Here is a 21280-nt window from a genome sequence, read left to right on the forward strand (position 1 = left end):
ATTATTATTTAAAACACCACCAATAGCCTCTACACCAAATATATGGTAGTTTCCTGAGCATGACTGGGAGTAATGGTATTCAATTTTCGTAATCAGTTGTAATCTATTACATTATGCTTTTTACAAAATATAACCGTATACAATGCCAACTCAGAATTATGATTACCTTCAGATTACAAACATATGAGTAATTACTGATTACATTTTTGTATGTGATAATTGTTTATTATATGATAGCATCTGATTCATCTGGCTAGCGATTAACCAATTTTTCTACAAAGTACCCAGTCGCATTTATCGATAACCTGAGGTTCTTCCAAGTGATGGCCGTAAAGTAGATATTTCGGGTATTTTGCTAACAAGGGAACAATCTGAATTTCATAACCCTAGGACATATTATTTGTGTTAATACTAGCATTTCTAAGCTTGCTCCTACATGAAAAAAAAACTTAATATATCGTATATGCCCGCTTTGTTTATCACTAGTAGTTCTCGGAGTATTATCAGCACTATTTTTGTCCGATAGGATAGTTTGTTTTCTCCAAAGCACTGATTCTGACATGCTGTTCATTCACATTGATTGAGTCTGTAGGGTTACTGATCGTTTAACAAGTTTTGTCAAGCTGGATTTTTGTATACTAAACCTCCACCAATTACTGCTTGAAAATTTCCTGAACTTAATTGGAAGCATTTTAGTGGATGATTATATACTACTATTAGTGGCAGATGATTTTTTACATGTTGTTGTATACATGCATTCGAAAGCAGGTAAGCTCATAATTTTGATTTAAATTATTATTATAAAAATAATAAATTTCGAAAAAAATAAAAACAAAATCCAGAAATAACAAAATTTGTTAATCTTTCAAAGTTTTCTAAGTTTTGTCTTCTGTTTTTTACATTTTTCTCTCGCCTAAGACGCAATGCGCAGAACGAACACGTTCTGTGTCTGGTTTCTGTGTTCAACATCTATATAAAATTAAAATTAGGTCAAAATATTATGACACTGTTAACAGCTTTTTTAAAAGAAAAGGTGATCACATTCACAGTTTTATCTCTAAAATAAATTTTAAGTCAACATAAAGGTGTAATACCACCATTGGCCTATAAGCCTTTGTTAAATTTGCACTTTTAAAAACAAAAACAAAAATAGTTTTTTTATACCACAGACTAAATGTCACATTATATTTGATTTCATATATAAAATAATCATCACTGGAAGTTGACCAATAATATTTTCAATCATTTTCCCCCTGTGTACATGCTTTAGTAACTATGATGTAACCTTAAGTTTCTACATATATGCTTCAGTAACCAAGATGTAACCTAAGTTTAAATGTATATGCTTTAGTAACCATTATGTAACCTAAGTTTCTAAAATTTTCTATAGAAACATTAAATAAAAAAACGAAACAAAAACAGTGGTGTTTTGAAACACGCAAGGTATATGGGAATATCTATTTTCGACCCTTTTTGTATGTAACCGGACGTGACGCATCATGCAATCGGATGGGACGAACTATGCCACTTGACGTGACGTAATACATGTATGATTTGGTGGTGTTACACCTAAGTGTTGCAGTTTTTCTTTTTTACTGCTTTAATCGTTTTTCTCACGAAAGTAAGTCCGTCTAATGTGTGTATAGCAATTATTCAAATGGGTGTTTTATCCGTACTCAGCAAGCCAAATAATTTTACATGATATATACATATCTAGAGCGTTTAATTTTATTTCTTAGTGTAAAAATCACGTGATTATAGAAATATATAGCATCCTGTGCCACTATATAAAATCAGGACAAATGTATCAAAACTCATTATCCATCGACCCCTTTAATTTTATTGTATTTTATACTTATTTTTTTTTGGGGGGGGAGGGGGTTTGGGGATATCCGCTTCTGAGAGGTTTTTGATCATATATTATATGATTATTATAAACACAAAAAATAAGAAGGTTTCGTGGTAACGTGTTTTTTAAATGGTCTAAGATATACTCGAAGTTAAATCGTTGGGAATACATTGTACTGTAATTCAAACTACTAAAACGATTGGTAAAACCAAGAGAAGTCGATTTTAAAACACAGAATTTTACAATAATGTTTGTTATTAAGATAACAAGTAAAGAACTTGTCTTCTACGCATTTCTTTATGACTTAATATATCAATTGATACATATCTAAATTATACCGTTGTTGTTCATTCAATTCGTTTGTTTCCGCTTAAACGAACAATTGTTATCTGTTTCGAACTTATGAATAATAGTTTAAAGCCAAACTATCGTGTTACGTCTATCTACATGAAATTTTAAACAAGTTTGTTTTGGGGCAATTGTAAACAACGGTGTTCTCTTTTACTGTCTATGGCAATGCTGTACTTAATTGAAGCCATCCGAATATCAGAGTGTAAGAGGGACATGATTTCATATCGACGGTAAGTAATTGAGTTTGCCATCAGTAACTTAGAGCATTCCGATTTATATTTTTTGTACGATCTAGTGTAAAGTAAAATCACAAAAATACTGAACTCCGAGGAACATTTAATCGGAAAGTCCGTAATCAAATGGCAAAATCAAAGGACAAACCATATCAAAAACGAATGTACGTCAACTGTCATATTGCTGACTTGGTACAGGAATTTTCAAATGTATAAAATGTTCGATTGAACATGATTTTATATCGCAAAACCTCTCGCATCAAATCCTATTATATTTATAACATTGCGTGAACAAAACAGGCATAATAGGTAAAATATGGGTACAGCAATCATCACCGTTTTATAATCTCAATCGGAACAAAAACAAACAAATATTTAACAAAGAAGCACAAAAAAGAGGGTATTTAAATTATTGTTCCCGGGTGTTTTTTTTCTTTGTTCCACGTACACTTTGAAAAACCACTGATTCAAACTTTAATGAAAGGGGCGTTTAATAATTTTTCGTCGTGTTTATTTCAACTACCTATAGTTTAAAATGTGTCATTCTTTTATTTTACTGTTTTTCCTAGTTTGATGTCGATGGTAAATCTTGTTAATCATTCACATTTGTTTTTTTCTACTCGATTTAGACCTTGACCTATTGTATTTACAACTTTCTATTTATTCAGACCACATATTGACCTCCAGATATCTCTTGTGTTACTCATATCGGTCGGATGTAGTCTCATTGTGCAATGATGTACTCTTAACATCGCTGTATCCTTCTAACCACGTCTGCGTTGAAAAGTTCAAACTATTGACAAAGTCAGAATCATGTTAACGTAGTAACTATTGTTGTAGATCGAATTAAAGACAATTAACGATAACGCTGTATTCTGAAGAATATATTAGTGATGACGTTAATTTGGTCAAAAATACGTTTAGATGACAACTCTAATGGTTAACATTGAATCAATGATAATAGTGAAGATTATGTTCAACTACCATACGACAGGCCATTGTCATTTAGTGCTGGTTAATCCGATAACAATTACGTTTAGAAAACATTTTTTATTGTCAACTTCGTGCAAGAAGTATACTTCTATAAGTTGTTTCCTGTTTTCATATTAAACGGTCGGTGTGCAAACCCGGAATAGTGCTATTAAGGTGCGATGATCAGACCTGATATGGGTTTTTTTTAATTTAATTTACATCAATGTATGTCAATATTCTAGCTCCTAAGATCATTTTACCCACTAGTTTATGTAAAGTATATTGAATAGTTAATCTGTTTAAACTTTTCCGTTCGGTTTAAATCATGTTTTTTTGCTATTATAGAATCTATATGTCATATGTAATATATCATATGTTATAATACTAAATACGATTGTTATTGTATTCTTTAAATCATCTACATGAATATACTTTGAAAGATCAAACTTAACTATATGAATGGTTAAATATACGTTGGTAAATGTTCATTGGCAAATATTGATTGGACATTTAAGGCATAGATTTTTAATGATTCGTGAATCGGGTGAATGTTTGGAAATTTAAACTGCAACCCATTAAAGACTATAGTTACAAGAATTGTTCTACAACAAATTTCCGTTAAAGTACACAACGCCGCTGAAACCCACAAAATGATTTCCGTTGAAGTCTTAAAAAACATCGTTAAAGTCCACAACAACAAGTTCCGCTAAAGCTCCATATTTTTTATATAATTGGTTTTTTTTTCTTAAATTTTTCGTTTGCCAGGTTATGATTAATAGATATGAGGCAGTAGTACATGTAGTTTACGGGATATGTTCTTCTCATATATGTTATGATGGTATGATACTAATCCCCTAACGGGAAGGATTGTGCCTGATGTTCATATGATGAAATCATAATCTTTCAGTCAGTTTAATTGAAGTCTGGAGCTGGCATGTCAGTTAACTGCTAGTAGTCTGTTGTTATTTATGTATTATTGTCATTTTGTTTATTTTCTTTGGTTACATCTTCTGACATCAGACTCGGACTTCTCTTGAACTGAATTTTAATGTGCGTATTGTTATGCGTTTACTTTTCTACATTGGTTAGAGGTATAGGGGGAGGGTTGAGAGCTCACAAACGTGTTTAACCCCGCCGCCTTTTTGCGCCTGTCCCAAGTCAGGAGCCTCTGGCCTTTGTTAGTCTTGTATTATTTTAATTTTAGTTTCTTGTGTACAATTTGGAAATTAGTATGGCGTTCATTATCACTGGACTAGCATATATTTGTTTAGGGGCCAGCTGAAGGACGCCTACGGGTGCGGGAATTTCTCGCTATATTGAAGACCTGTTGGTGACCCTCTGCTGTTGTTTTTTATTTGGTTGGGTTGTTGTCTCTTTGACACATTCCCCATTTCCATTCTCAATTTTACCTAATATATATGTTCAAATTTCATTCCATTGAGCAGACACACATCTACGTTTAACCGAAAACTGATGGAATTGCAACTCTAAAAAGACCAAGGCCGGACGTGTTGACAGGGTTTGGTCGCATAAGAACATTATAAACTTGTTTCATACAAAACTCTATTATCCATCGGTGATATTCGTGTTTCACATAAAAAATATATTATAAGTAATGTAGAACTGTTTGCATAGTGACGAGTATTTATTAGACCTATATATACCATAGTTTTGTGTTGTGAACTGATAGTCATTATGTACCATAATTGCGATGACAAAGCCTTTCAATAAACACCTTTACAGATAGATAACTTTGTCAACAGCTTTAGTTTATGGCTGCATATACACACACCATACCAATACTATACAATGGTTCATCCTATTCTGTAAAAATTCTTGCAATACATGTATGTGTAGTGCGAAAAATTTTCCTCTAGTCTTCCAAGAAATGTTTTCAGAAACCTAAAAAGAACTTGGGTTATTTTTGTAAGTTCGATTTTGCTCGGACTTTATTTTGCATCTTTAGCCATTTTAATTCGAGCGTCACTGCTGAATCTTTTGTCTGATGTACAAATTTTAATGCTGGCATCTATGCTAAGTTATGTATAAATCCCATGATTTCAATTTTAGATTTTGACGTTTTTTATGCAGTTAAATACAGAAAAGTGGTTCTGACGCACGATATTTATTAAGTGTTATTTTCATTTAAAATCAACAATTCGTTTTAATTAGATAAATGTTATTGTAATGTATTATGTGATTAATATAACGGTTCACAAATCGGCTTTATGAGTCAATATTGAATAATTTCTTTTTCTTTGTAAATTAGTCTTGTATCTAAAAAAAAAAGTTTTAAATACGTTAAAATAACAAAGTTTTTAACGATTAGATTATCAAGCAGAAAACTAAGCAAAACTCTTTGTATAATTAAACAGTCATGTTCTTGTTGGGAATTTACCTTGAGCCTAATAAACTAAGTATCATAGTTTGTATTGGTCAACAAATAGGACCAGCCTAAGCTTATCTGTAAAAAAAGATAGATGCTCTTTAATAAAAACATGTAAGATATCATGATTTCTTTCCCGATCTCTTCTCGAATTCGGTTTTAATGCGTGAAAAATGTGTCCAGATTATAGATTATGGTTTATTATCTCAAAAGGCGATAATATAGAATAATGGCGAGCATTTAAAGGTTGACAAGTAGGTAACAGGCGACAATTTTGATTGGTTTGTAGTCTATTTCCTCCACAGCGGCTACTATCAATGCCAGATTGGTCAGCTGTCCGGCCCGCTAACCACAATGATTAGGTATTGGTCAATGAGTTTCGGACAAAGTATAAACGACAACAGTAAGCATTAGTAGGACAAAAGTCTTGAAATTGTAGTCCATTATCTAACACCACAGATACAGCCCTCGGTTGTCAGTCGGCATAGCGTTCCCCTAACAACTAAGGGTTTCGGGGTGTATGCTGACGCGGGTATTTACACGATCAAAGTGTAAAATGTACAGCGTTGGATTGATTTCTGCCATCGAGAGAAGTAAGGCATTCAGACATCTATCCGTAATACAACACTGCAGATAACGGGTAAAGAGGAACTGACCAAGCACGTCCGTTCAGTTGTATTGACTGAAACATGACCCACTATGAATGAATATGATCGACGGAGACCATCGATCAAATAAGAACAGTTGACGTGCATTCGATTCACTCAATACACGTCCACTCTACAGTGCGTCCACGTTTTAAATTATTGTCCATCATTAATATGTTGTCTGTCTTTTGCTTCTTTAAACGATTCTGTCAGATAGAACATTATTCAAATTGGATAATGACTCATAATTCCATAAAAAAAAAAGCCGATTTATAAATAGTAATAATAATCATATAATATACTACAACAACTTATTAAAACTAGTTGTTGATTTAAAATAATTACACATACAAAAAATGTGCGTCAGAATCACTTTTCACAATTTAACTCCATCAAAAAAGTTGAAAGTCAGGGATACATACAAACGTTAGAAACTATTACATGTATGTTAATATGACCAACAAACTCTCGTGTCCGCAAAGAAAAAAAAAGATTCATCAATGACTCGAATAAAAAAAAGTTTAAAGATCTTCAGAGAAGATCAAAACCTTGAACTTTTATTGCTTCTTGTAAAAACTCAATAAAGGTTCATTTCATTTTCCACCACTTGAAAGATACCGCTGCTAGAGGACTTTTCTGACTACTGATTAATGTATGTCACAGGAACTTGTAATGCCGAATTATTGTTTCTGTACCTATTCAGGACTAGTCATTGGATGGCTTATGTTACATCTTAAAGAATGATCTTAAATATTTCTGACTTTGTACGGTTTCAAAGGAGTTGCAGCTCAATGAAATCGGTATCTTCCTTAAGTAGTATACCTTTGTATGTAGTTATAAAAAAAAATACCCTACAACTAAAGAATACAGAAATTAAGGACTTACAGTAACCCCATTTCATTTATCATCGTTAAATCGTGGAGTGCAGTTTTATTCGTTCAAACATCCGGAGCTCCCATTGCGCAGCTCAAAATCGCTTCCTCATGGTTGACAAGCTAGTTTAAGTGTAGATGAACTAATTAGAACACTCGACCTGTGCTTGGGCTCCCGAAAATTAGAGGAAATATTTCAATTCCAATGCGACGTGATTGTTAATATATATTTCGAATTGTTTAAATTGTATATTATATATAATATGCTAGTACATGTAATATGGATGTTGGGTAGGTACTGATTGTTAATTAAGGCTTAGACGGTTGATTTTTTTTTTCAGTTACTTATTAACTCTGAACAAGCTTCCGGTAACTGCGAGTACTCTCAGATATGTACTTAGTGTCTTTTTGATGTTGGGATGCACAAGTACCCGTCCACGTCAACTCTGTGTTTTTGTTAGATGTATTTCTATTTGTACCCATATGATGATTTAAGCCAATGTAATTTAGTTGTTGTCTTTTGTTGCTGGTCTTAATTATTGTTTTTCAATTTTCGTTTCTTGTTTTGTATGGCTTTATCTTTTGTAGTGTCGTTGCACTAATATCCCAGGTTGGAGAAGAAATGACACCAACTCTGTTACACCACTGTCTCAGGTTAAGGAAAGTTTTTGGCGCCCGGCAGCATGATTAGCACCACCACATTATGTATGTGCCTGTCCAAAGTCAGGAGCCTGTAATTCAGTGGTTGTCGTTTGTTTCTGTGTTGCATATTTGTTTTCCGTTCATGATTTTGTAGATAAAGTAGGCCGTTAGTTTTTGTCGTTTTGATTGTTTTAAACTTGTCATTTAGGAACCTTTGATAGCTGATTATGTGGTATGGCCTTTGCTCGTTGTTGTTTGACGTCTCGTGACCCATAGTTGTTAATTTCTGTGTCATTTGGTCTCTTGTGGAGAGTTGTCATACCAAATATACTACATCTTTTTTTACATAAACTACCCCTATCACAACATCTTAATTTACCCTTACACTAGCCCTTAATTTACCCTTACACTAGCCCTTAATTTACCATTACACTAGCCCTTAATCTAACATAAAACAAAACCAAATAATAACTCTAAACAAAACGTAACCCTAAAGTACATTTAAATGAATTCTTGATGATGGCAAGTAAAGGACGCTTGCAAATGATTTGTAATACGATAACTGACTTTAATACATTGTCTGTACGATACTTGATTTGATGCAGTTATGAAATTTATTGGTAAAGGAAATATTACACTGTTTACGTCAATGTTAATCCGCGAAAGAGTAATTCACTTAGCTTGTGGTCAGTCAATAAAATCTGTTCATTTGATAATTATACAGCTGTGGATATCTGGTCAATCAAGAATATAAGAAAAGTAACCTTTTCAGCAATTGAGGTAACACAATTTTCAGTTCAGTATAGTTTACTTACTTTTCAAATTTGTATTTTTACTAATTAGTTCGAAAACATAGTTATCCACTACTACTGTCTGTTTCATTTTTTATTTGAAAAAATTATTAACAAAATGTGAGACAACTCAATCAAACCAACGCTAAATAAACAACGGTCTGCATATTTGTAATAAAACAATAAAAGACAAACAAATATAACAGACAGGAACAAACGATAACCACTCCGTAGCAAGCTCCTGACTTTGGACCGGCACATTATATGTTTATTTTTTTGTTAGCACTCAACCACCCACTGGTGTTGCAGCAAAACATAACAACAAAGTGAAGATTCAGTTGGAAACAGCTTGCCTGATAAAATTTGCAAGAGCACACAAACACTTAGCTTGCAAATGTAGTTTGCTCAAAATCTCCCTTTCATATAGCTGAGGGGTCATTACAGTTGATTGGGAAATCTTCCTTTCATATAGCTGAGGGGTCATTACAGTTGATTGGGAAATCTTCCTTTTTGAAAATTTCAGAGGTTGTAATAATTGATATAACGCAAAACGTATCAATTATTACAAATCCAACGGATTAAGTTAAAGAGGTCACAAACAGTCTGACCGTTGGTTTTCCAATTTGAATGGATTTACACTTGTGGCTCTTTATAGCTTGTCGTTCGATGTGAGCAAAGGCTCTGTGTTGAATTATAATAGTTTTCGTTTAAAAATTGTGACCTGGTTGGAGATTTGTCTCATTGGCACGCATAACATTTGTTCTTATATCTATGAGAAATTCATGAATTGAATTGTGCAATGCTAAATTCTAAGTACATGTACATGGAATTGACCGCCCCTTGGCCTTAATAAAAAGTACTCACGTAGTCCAGCTTAGATTATCTGTAAGCTGAAACCACATGAAAAAAATGCCTCAACACATTATGTATTATCATTTTATATCATACCATATCAAATGTCTTACAGATCATGTAATAATTCTCTTTGATAGGTGGGCTTCTCAAAATTGTGTTATTGGTAACCTCATTGCTTTTGTGTGCCCGACCAAGGAGCATAATATTTTTCGGTCTGTGCGTCCGTTCGTCCGTCCGTTCGTCCGTCTGTCCCGCTTCGGAATAAAATGTTGGGTCAAAGTTGTGTTCGATGAAGTCCAATCAACTTGAAACTTAGTACATACAATGTATGTTCCATACGATATTATGATCTTTTAAATTTTAATGACGAATTACAGTTTTTACCCAAACTGAACGATAGTGTGAGTGGGACATTCGTGCACTATGGGCACATTCTTGTTTTCTTTTTTTAATATAATATATGAACTACAATTGCTTTGTTTGTGTGTGTTTCTGTTTTTTGTGTGTTGTTGTTTATTGATATTTTATTTTTTATTTTTTTGGAGGAGGGTTTGCTTATATGTGTTTGTTATTGCGGATACTTGTCCAATGATTCGAAATTTTTCAAATCGTCCTTTATGTGCGCTTCTTGTGCGATTTCTTATCCTTGATTAATCCCTTCTTTGAAGACTTTAATAAACATGATAAAGGGAGAAGTTGATTTCGAGATTTTATATTATTTTGAAAATAAGCAAAGGTGTTAGATAAAATTAATTATTCCATATTGGTATTATTTTAGTAGGTTTCTCTATATGAAGTGGATTTTTTATATAAAAAAAAAGCATGTTCACCTGAGAAAGTGTTATTCACCACGCTAAACGTCACGCGCTTTTACATGCAACGTAATGGTAAAATGTTTCATGTACAATTTGTTTTGGTATATGTTTGTCATTAAATACATTTTCTTCTCTCGGAATATGGAATAAAGCAATAACTGTCTTTTGTTTCGGTAAATATGGGGTTTAATTGACTTTTGAAAAACTGATATTCACTTCGGCCGTCGGCCTTAGTGAATATCATTTTTTCATAAGTCAATAAAACCCCATATTTACCTTATCAAAAGACAATAATTGTATCATATTCTTTCAAAAGAAAAAAGGAATATTTTGCGGCTAGAAAAACTGTTAAAGAGGCTTTTCTAAATGTCATAAGAAACAAGGTCTTATTTCGATTACCGCCGGGCATTATTTTCATAGGTAACAAAGTTTACCCACGTGATTTCGAGACGAAATCGTTCAAAATTTGTAAACTTGAAGATAATATATTTTCCCTCAATAATATTATTTATCAATGAAGTCATTATTTGACATAATAATTTTTTCCTGAAATACTGAAAAAGCTCATTCCAGTAGAATCGATCATTCTTGATAAAGAACGGACTCAACAATCCTTTAAGAACTTGATGCCTGATGAATATTGTAATGAAGTTTCCCCTTGAGTGATTTTGTATTTTCATTTAGAAGAATTTTTCCCAATAAAAGTGACAATTTCAATAAAATTGGCGATGAAAATGAAGTGACATTTGTACATGATAATTGGAAAGAGTTGAACATTGAAGAGTTTTCTAAACTAAATGAATATTTCATTAGAAAATTGTAGAATTAGTAAGTAACCTCAATTTTGAAAGTAAATTATTTTGATTGTAGAATAAGTTGTTTTCGTTATTTCCAAGACATGGCACAATTAAATGTGGGAAGAGCATGTACATTTAGAAATAGGTCAAGAAAAAGTCACAATGATAACGGATGTGAAATATAAAAAGGAAGTAAAGATAACAAAATGGCAAACACAATTCATAATATAAAAAAGAAGATGTGGTATGATTGGCAATGAGAAAACTCTCCACAAGATACCAAATGACACCGACTTATCAACTATAGGTCACCGTGCGGCCTTCAACAATGAGCAAAGGCCAAACCGCTTAGTCAGTCATAAGTTTAATAAAAGACATACTCCCCCTTTGACTGAAATTATTTTTTTACATTATTTTGTCCGGAAAATATATATCATATACTAAATGTACTCTTTTGTGGAGAAACACACCCTTTCAAATACCTGGAACTGCCTCAGAACAACACCATGACTGTGCAAAAGGAAAAACCCTTGAAAATGACAAGCAACAAAACACTAATGAACCCGTCAAAAATTGGATGAAGTCAGGAGTTCCAGAATGGTATTTAGTCTTGGCTCCACTTGTAAAGTTAGAAAATAAAGGAAAGGTGTAAAATTTGCTTCTGGTTGTATATTCTGTTATAGTTTCAATAACAATGTACTCAATTAGACTCAATGTTTCAATGACAATGTACTCAATTAGACTCAATGTTTCAATGACAATGTACTCAATTAGACTCAATGTTTCAATGACAATGTACTCAATTTGACTCAATGTTTCAATGACAATGTACTCAATTAGACTCAATGTTTCAATGACAATGTACTCAATTAGACTCAATGTTTCAATGATAATGTACTCAATTAGACTCAATGTTTCAATGACAATGTACTCAATTAGACTCAATGTTTCAATGACAATGTACTCAATTAGACTCAATGTTTCAATGACAATGTACTCAATTAGACTCAATGTTATATCACTGATTAATTATTGTTGTTTGTTGAATGTTCAGGGTCATATGTTCCATGCATATTCAAGAAGAGAACGATCTTATATCAATCCATTCTTAGGTTCTGACACATTTATAACATATTCACACCTTCGGGTGACATCATCAATTTACCTTTTCCCGTCGTTTTTAATCAAACATATGCATGAGTATACTTGAAAGTGTTAACATAAAAGAAGATGTAAATCATCTGTGATGGTCATTTTATCAGATGGAATGAAAAAGTACTGACATATTATTTTTCTGAGGACAATTTTAATATTGATGTGTTGGTGTCTACTGCAGGTAAGACTGACTACCTATATATCTAAACTTCACCAATATAAAATTAAAAATATTATCGTGAATGAAAAAAAATGTATGATTATGCCAGAATAAAATTAATTGTAATTTCAAAGCATTTTTTATTAAATGTGCCGATTAGATTACAATATGAATGTTTCAATGTTGGCCCTGGTAACATCCCTAAACCTATGTGAGCCTTTGCGCCTTGCTCCTTTGGGCTAATTTTGGAGTTTCGGGATGATATCAAGGACTACATGTATATGGAAATGGACACCACAAAATAATCTGTCTAATATATATATATATATAAATGTTCCTAATATTTTTTTCAGTGAGAAGTTTTTAAGATATTCAAACCAGATTGAAGTTATAGGTCTAGGAATTACTTTTATTCACGACAAATTTGATGGTAGCTGCGTGTATCTCTCTTTGAGAATAATTTCAAGCAGAAGGACATACCTCCTTTTTGTTTAACAGGAATACAATTTAAGTGGAGAAATGAATTTTTTACTAACGTATAACAGCACACTGATAATGGAATTAACAACTAGTATATTCAACACATCGCATTTCAAGCATTTATACTTTCAACACAACGAAGAACCCTTTTGGAACCCCGCTCTCCAATCGATAAGTTTAAAGTACATGGGAGTACATGGTTATCTTAGTCTATTCGTATGCTTCTTCGGGATTCCAACCAATGTCATAAACATAACTGTGTTGACCCGGAAGCACATGCAAACACCAATCAACTTCATTCTAACGTCAATGGCCGTGTTTGACATTCTGACAATGTGTTCGTATGTCCCGTTCGCGCTTCATTTCTATTGTCAGTATCCGTCTGGGTATATATCAGAAGAGAAAAACTCGTATGGATGGATGATGTTTTTGATCTTTCATGTCAATTTCTCGGCAACTGCTCATACTATATCGATATGGCTAGGAGTATCAATGGCTATATTTCGATACCGCCATATTCATTCGCCCGCAAAAGGGTCGTTAACACGCATGCGCCGTCTCATCAGAGCAAGGTTAGTTGTGTTTGTGATAATTATTGCATCTGTGATATTGATGATTCCGAATTACATGTCAAATAAATTGGTTAGATATCAAAACACGACCATGTTTATTTTACGCGATCTCGAATTAGGGACACCTCATGTCCGAGCGGTAGTTATGATGAATCTTATGTTGTATAGTTCACTCGCAAAAATATTTCCTTGTATTTTAATGATTATATATGGATCAATGTTGCTTAAAACAGTAAATCGCCGATTGCTTGCAGTTTCCCGCAAAGTGAAACGCGGGGTGTTTTCTAACAAACCAAGAGACACATCGAAAACAACAACTATGTTGTTGACAGTCATTGTTCTTTTCCTACTGACAGAGTTTCCTCAAGGAATATTGATTATACTCAGTGTAGTTTTAAAGGGATTTTTCGACAACGTGTACATTCCTCTCGGAGATGCGATGGATATTTTAGCTCTTATCAACAATGCTATAAATTTTATTCTTTATTGCTCTATGAGCGGAGAATTTAGGCGGACACTTAAGAAATTATTTTGCACTTTTAAAAGACGGAAGTCTAAAAACGTTATAATTGATTTTCAGAGAGAGCGCACTCAGTCTACATGGCTCAGTTTGAAATAACAATTAGTTATCTTGACATGTTACAGTGACTTAATAAATCAATCAAAACATTAAAATTGGAAATTTGATAATTATTACAAAATTGAGTAATGATCTCGAAAATACTTTTTATTGAAGGAGTGTTTAATGATTCTTCTGCACGGTTAAAGTGCAATAGAGAGTTTATTAAATTCATTGTGACTTGTGACCTTGTTGTTTTGTTTTTGTTTTTGTTTTTTATAATTTATTATTGCCTTAATAAATTGTACAGGCAGTATGGAAACGCCGCTGACATTTAATTATCTCAATAAAATAGAGGCGGCATATTTCAATTGGATATTCAGACTCATAAATTGATGTTATATGAGAATTTCATTACAAAAATTACAAAAATCACAAAACAGCAAAACAGCAACTCTTACCCCTACCGAAATACGGGTCGTGATCTCAGATATTTCGGAAGGGTTAGCAGATATGCTTCACATGTTACACAACCATTGAAATTGACAATCGAAAAACTATCTGGAATGGAGAGTAAGTTACTTCCGTTTTATTTATCAACTTTTATAACTATGTCATATGTTTACAGTTATTTTTCTATTTCCTAGATTTCACCTCCAAATTTCAATTTTGACATCTCATATTTGTATAATAAAGAAGATGTGGTCTGATTGCCAATGAGACAACTCTCCACAAGAGACCAAAATGGCACTGAAATTAACAACTATTGGTCACTGTACGGCCTTCAACAATGAGTAATGTAGTTCTCCTTGTAGTTCCTGTAATAATTATTGATAATACAGGACTAACATTAATTTTAACAGAGAAATTATATTTTGAAAAAAGATTAGTTAAAATTTGGCCTTTGGCAAGATAATTCTCTTTTACATGTATTTCAAGTTCACACACAATTTCACGGAAACTAATATCAAAACCTTTTGGAAACACTGTTTATGTTGTAGTTTCTAAGTTAATACAAACAAATGAAATATCTTAATAATGTGTAAATGAAATAAAAAGGCAATGTGGGATACGAAATATTTATTTGGGATGAACACTCATATCCTCCTTGAAAAGACGGTCAAAGTGATACAATATTTCATAAAAGCCAACAATAGTCCAAATCTGGCACAAAATAACCATGTAAAGCCGTTAACCCTGACAGCGTTTATTGAACTGTATCTATATTAGTAAGAAATTACATACCACTTACAGATGCATTATTACCATTTAGACCAACTCAAGGACAAACGGTCTGTTCAAAATTTAATGAAAAAATTAAGTCTAATAGCTGAATGCTCAGATGGAGTGACAGACTCAACATATAATCATATTTTATAATTTGCTTTTGAAGAAGATATCGATTTGTCTTATAGTTTTTTCTTCATTCTGTCTTGCTTTCTATCTTTATTGTCAAATTAACCAATAAGAACTATCATAAATTCTAAATAAAGTTACGTCTCGGAATATTTTTAGAGAGAAAACCATATCCCCCAGCAAGTTAAATGCTTGTTCTCTAATCATTTGTGCTATTAGTACTCAATATCAACAATTCTGTTATTGTATTAGATGTAAATTAAATGTATTTTTTATGTTTCGGAGTTAATTGTGACGTTCATTTTTACTGAACTAGTTCACATTTTGTTTTGGTTCCAGCTGAAGTCCGCCTCTGGGTGCGATTTTGTTGTTGTTGTTGTGTTGAAGACCCATTGGTGGCCTTTGGCTGTTTTCTGCTTTTTGGTCAGGTTGTTGTCGTTTTGACACATTCCCCATTTCCATTCTCAATTTTGATTTTAACGTCATTTATAATTATTTGTTTTTAAAGATATAAGAAGATGTGGTATTCTTGCCAATGAGAAAAATTGTCCACCGGGGTCCAAAAGGCATAGAAGGTTACAACTATAGGTCACAGTACGGTCTTTAACAATGAACAGAATCGTTAGGTTGTTGTCGCAATTGAATACTTCATAATACCTTGGTATTCACAGTTTTCATTCAGAATAACAGAGTATTATTTTCTTCGTGGTGGTATAATTCTTCTCTTGTGAAGGTGTGTGCATAATCGTGTTAAAATTAACGTAATTCTGTCAGGAACTGTTCCTTCCTAGAATTGCAACTATCAATTTGTTTTCCAAACGATCTTTTAATGTTTTTCATTCAATTGTGAAACACAATGTATTGGAAAGCAGATCACAAGCTGTTGTAATCACTGGGAATATAATTTCCATCAATACGTATACAACTTTCAGAACAAATTCCAACTTGACCAAGAAAATGTATCTTTTTCAGAACAAAGTGACGTTCTCAGACAAAACAAGTGTCGTTTATTGCTTCAAATCGTGTTGTTGAAAAAATATTGAAGGAATTATGAAGAAAATGTATAGCTATATTAAGTGCTTAGACATTTGATCAATCTCAATAAAGACTCTTTCTGTCAATAAAATTGTCTCTGGGTTTTTTCCTGACTGATGTAAATGATTTCGTGACATAAATGTCCTTTAATGAATTTGTTTTTAACGGAGATTTATATTTATATCAATTTAGACAAATATCTAATGAAAGAGAGAGAGAGAGAGAGAGAGAGAGAAGATACTGAACAATTTAGACAGCTATTTAAACGATATCTAATGAAAGAGAGAGAAAACAACAATTAAGACAGATATTTAAACGAAATAGAGAGAAGAAAACTGTAACAATTAGTTTATACTTAAAATATAAAACCGCTTAGTTTTTTTTTTTGTGGTTTAGAGTGTTTCGTTGCCGTGCACAGTGTGTTGACAAAACTGAACCAGTCAGCGTCTTCTGTATCATCGTGTTAATAAAAACAAATATTATTGATTTTTTGTTTTTCTATTTGTTGTTTTTTGTTGTCTTTTTTTAATATAAAAATTTGTAAATGTTTTTTTATTACTATTATTATTATTGTTGTTTATTGCTGTTTGTTGTTATTTGTTGTTTGTTGTTTTTTGCTGTTTGGTTTTTTTATTTTTTTATTGTCTAGACATTTTTTAGTTTTTATCTCAAAGATAGTGTTATATATATATATGTTGAAATGACCAAATAGTTGTAATCGATTTTGAAGTTTTTTTCCAATAAAGCCATTCATGGAAAAGACAAATGCTGCCATTATAGTAGTCTCGCTTGCAGGAACGTAGTTTGTATATAACTCTTGTTATTTCCTAGATCGAAATCCAAAATTGCATATTTGATTTGAAATTCAATTTATGTGGGTTTTTGTTAACTCTAGATAATATACTTTTTTTTTAAAAGAAAACAATTATTGTGGAATAAATATTTTAAATCAAAGACAATCACAGATAAGTATACGTTTTCAAGGCTAAACATCACTGCACGGATAAATAAAATTTTCTTATTATATCTTTTAAAAACTATCGCTGTTTTATATATAATCACATAATGTTCAACGATGTGAAAAGTAACTTATATACCAATCTCCAAGCGAAATTCAAAACGGAAAGTCGTCCGTTTCTGTGTGTGTTAGTTACATTGTAGTGTTGTGTCGTTGTTCTCCTCTTATATTTATGCGTTTCCCTCAGTTTTAGTTTGTTACCCCGTTTTTGTTTTTTGTCCATGGATTTATGAGTTTGAACAGCGGTATACTACTGTTGCCTTGATTTAATAAAATGGCAAAATTAAAAACTCAAACACATCTAACGAATGGAAAACAACCGTCATATTCTTGAATTAGAACAGGCATTTCCTTTGGGAAAAAAATGTGAATTAACCATGATTTGTGGAAACTGATAATTGTCCTTCCTTTGTTTTGACATTTCACATATGTACATGTATTTTCCAACTGCTCATGTATGAACGAACTGTACTTGAGATCTGTATGCGAAGAATACAAATAAATTGCCCGTCCCTTGCCTTAACATTTTATATATACTAGAACACACCCGTGATATCGCGGTCCGTGAATGATATATAACTATGCGTATGCCTTATTTTAGTATTGGTTACCGTATTGTCATCTGATAAAGTCATGCCGATTATAACATGTATAAGGTGCACAGTTTTCTCTGCTTTCAAAATCTTTCCGTTTGAACCCGTCGACCTGGAACCTATCAATTATTGGTAATAATAATAATTTGGAAAACAAAAGGGCCTGAAATGGAGTATTTTTTATTCAACAGTATACAGCAAAATTCTAAATACACTGTTTGGTGGTGCGCCTGTCAGATGCGGAACGTACAGATAAGGTAATAGGTACATGTAACAGGTGAATATACTATTGGTATCGGTGTCGGACTCGATCCGGAACTTCTTAATTATTGGCAATATTAATTACGTGGAAAACAAATGGGCCTAGAGTGGTGTAATTTTTAATCAACACCATTGTACTATATTAGTTATATATAAAGTTGAATTCTTTGATTCATCGTTTTTACGTGATGACGGCTGACAAATTGGACCTCGTAATTTTAGTATTATAGATGTTGTGTACAAGTTGTAATGTTGTACAAATTAAATTTGTACAGAATTTTTGTACAAGTTATCAGTGTTTTATGACCTGCTGAACAAAAATGGATGATGAAAGCACACAGTCTTTTGCTCTGCATATTTCTGTCAATTTTTCACAACTTCATGATACAGTCTAATACTGAGCATTGATACAAAACATTATAAGACCTCACAAAGATTTTGTATAGATATGAATATGGTATAAGGAAAAAAATAAAAATTAGAATTTAAACCATTCAGGTATCCTCATTTCCAGTTTGAAGGCAAGGAGAATAGCACTAAATGTTCGGTTGACGTATATTTTTTTTTAATTTAAAACATTACACTGGTACATTTTATCAGTTAAACCTGTATCACCTGTTGCAAGAAGGTAGGTGTCAAAAAACTTATAGCTTGTACAAAAACCCTGTACAAATTATAATTTTAACAAACTTACATCTTGTACACAACATATATATGTTCCTGTATTTTTCCATGCGTACATGTATGAACTAACGGTCCGCAAAAACTACGTGTGTACTGAATAATGTACTATTTCAGTGGAAAAACTTAAATCTTTCCAACAATGTGAATAATCCTAATAAATGAGATATTAGCTAGGCCTTGACATTTCATACTAGATATACTACATGTATGAACTAATTCGCTTTTTCACAATCTAAAGGACTATGGGAATTCACATTGTGCGTTTACAAAAATGAAAATAGCGTTACGTCATTGGCTGAATTGCAATTGTATAATTGGCCGTTTTTAATCAATTAATACGTTAAAGTGTACGCTTTTAAACGTATTACCCAGAATGCATTACATTCTAAAACGGCACAAAAAGTTAACTGTACTTCAGAAGTGCAGTAAAAGTAATGTGGTAAATGGCTCTCATTTACAATGATGTCTAAAATAGCAAGACAGTCCATCATCTCTGAAAGCGTGTTAACGTTAATTGACAGTTTTGGTATCAAGTTATTCTCCTTTTTTGTTAAGTTAAATGCGTCTAATCGAAAGCTTTTAATCAAGTCTCTTTTTATAAAGAACTGACTATTTCGTGGAGATGATCATATTAGAAAAAAAGGAATAACATGGATGCATTAATGTAATTGCTACATTTCAGTAAGCGGTTCAAAGTATAATACAAAAAGCAGAAGGTGTGGTATGAATGTCAATGAGATAAGTTGAACTCTTCACTTAATACCAAATGATGTAAAACTTTAGCAAAAGGTTAGCAACTATAGGTCATTCACTGGCCTTTCAACAATGACCAAAGCCAATGCTACATAGAAAACTATGAAAAGGTGCCGAAATTACAATTGTAAAACTATTCAAACGAGAAAATTAATAGCCTGATTTATGTTCTGTGTATATTTATAGTAAGAATAACGTACAAAATAGAGACTAAAGATACCAACCGTAGAAATTAAAAAAAAAAACTCATGAATTGAAGAGAGGCTGACATAAATATTATGTAAAAATACGAAAATGTAGGGAGTTACCTCTTGATCAGTTATCATGGTTATACATTGTATCTACAAGGTTAGACCACAACAATATGCACCGTATCGGAATTGAGGGGTCGTTTAAGCCATTTGTACCTACAGCATATCTAACACGTGTATGTACAAAACGTATGTGTGAGCATAATTATGGAAACAACAATCATCCTATTATATTTCAGCATTTGCCAATTGCAGATTTTTTTTACTTTTAAATTTGGGTAAATCTTTTAGCGGTTCTAGTTACTTTTGGTACGTTTTCCAAATTGAATTTGAAGTAAGTGTCCTTCAGCTCTGTGCTGTGTTTCCTTTGTATGGATAGTTTATTTTAATCTCCAACCAGTGGGCGTTAAGCGAACAGTAATCAATCAATCTAAACTCTCATACCAAAAAGGAAAATAATAGAATATCGAACTCCGAGGAAAATTCGATCTGGAAAGTCTCTGATCAAATGTCAAAATCAAAGCTCAAACACATCAGATTAATAGATAACAACTGTCATATTCCTGACTTGTTACAGGCATTTCCTTATGTCAGAAATGGTGAATTTTATATGACTTTTGTTTTCTATGTTGTGTCATGTGTACTATTGTTTGTCTGTTTGTCCTTTTCATTTTTAGCCATGGAGTTGTCAGTTTATTTTCGATTTATGAGTTTGACTGTCCCTCTGGTATCTTTCGTCCCTCTTTTATAGCTGTCTAAACCTCGTCGCATAGAATTCCAAAATATAAAGAAAAAACGGATAAAATATTGAGTAAATGAATAAACAAATGTAAACAACATGTTTATTTTTAAACCGGTTAATTGCTTCATGACAGTATTAAGATGATACCACTTAATCAGTCTAGACGTGGTCCAATAAAATAATAATTGTGAAAATTAAGTGAAATGTTTATAGCGATGAAATTATCTATCTGCCATACTATATTTATAGAAAAAAACGTGTTTATGAGAGAATCACATTTCCTGTGTTTAACCTTAAATATAACACCTAAGAGGAAAGCTAAGATAATTGTCCATCAACAATATGATCAATATGAATGAAGCTTTTACTAAGTATGTTAAGCCAATAGCTAGTAACATATTTTGTTTAATATTTTGTCATTTGTGTTTTCTTTCGTTTTTGTATTAGCTTA

General features: G+C 32.4%; 1 protein-coding gene across 1 annotated transcript; it reads left to right on the forward strand.

The window, feature by feature from the left end:
- The first annotated feature begins 12897 nt into the window (after positions 1–12897).
- On the forward strand, positions 12898–14300 carry LOC139501617 (G-protein coupled receptor dmsr-1-like). Its single transcript, XM_071290736.1, has one exon. It carries the CDS (start codon positions 13045–13047, stop codon positions 14194–14196), a length of 1152 nt encoding a protein of 383 aa, XP_071146837.1. The 5' UTR covers positions 12898–13044; the 3' UTR covers positions 14197–14300.
- The last annotated feature ends 6980 nt before the right edge of the window (positions 14301–21280 follow it).

The sequence above is a fragment of the Mytilus edulis genome, chromosome 13 (assembly GCF_963676685.1).
Source record: "Mytilus edulis chromosome 13, xbMytEdul2.2, whole genome shotgun sequence".
NCBI lineage: Eukaryota > Metazoa > Mollusca > Bivalvia > Mytilida > Mytilidae > Mytilus > Mytilus edulis.

Excerpts from the sequence above, each read along its gene's own strand:
- LOC139501617 (XM_071290736.1), top strand. The coding sequence starts at position 13,045 with ATGAATTTTTTACTAACGTATAACAGCACACTGATAATGGAATTAACA.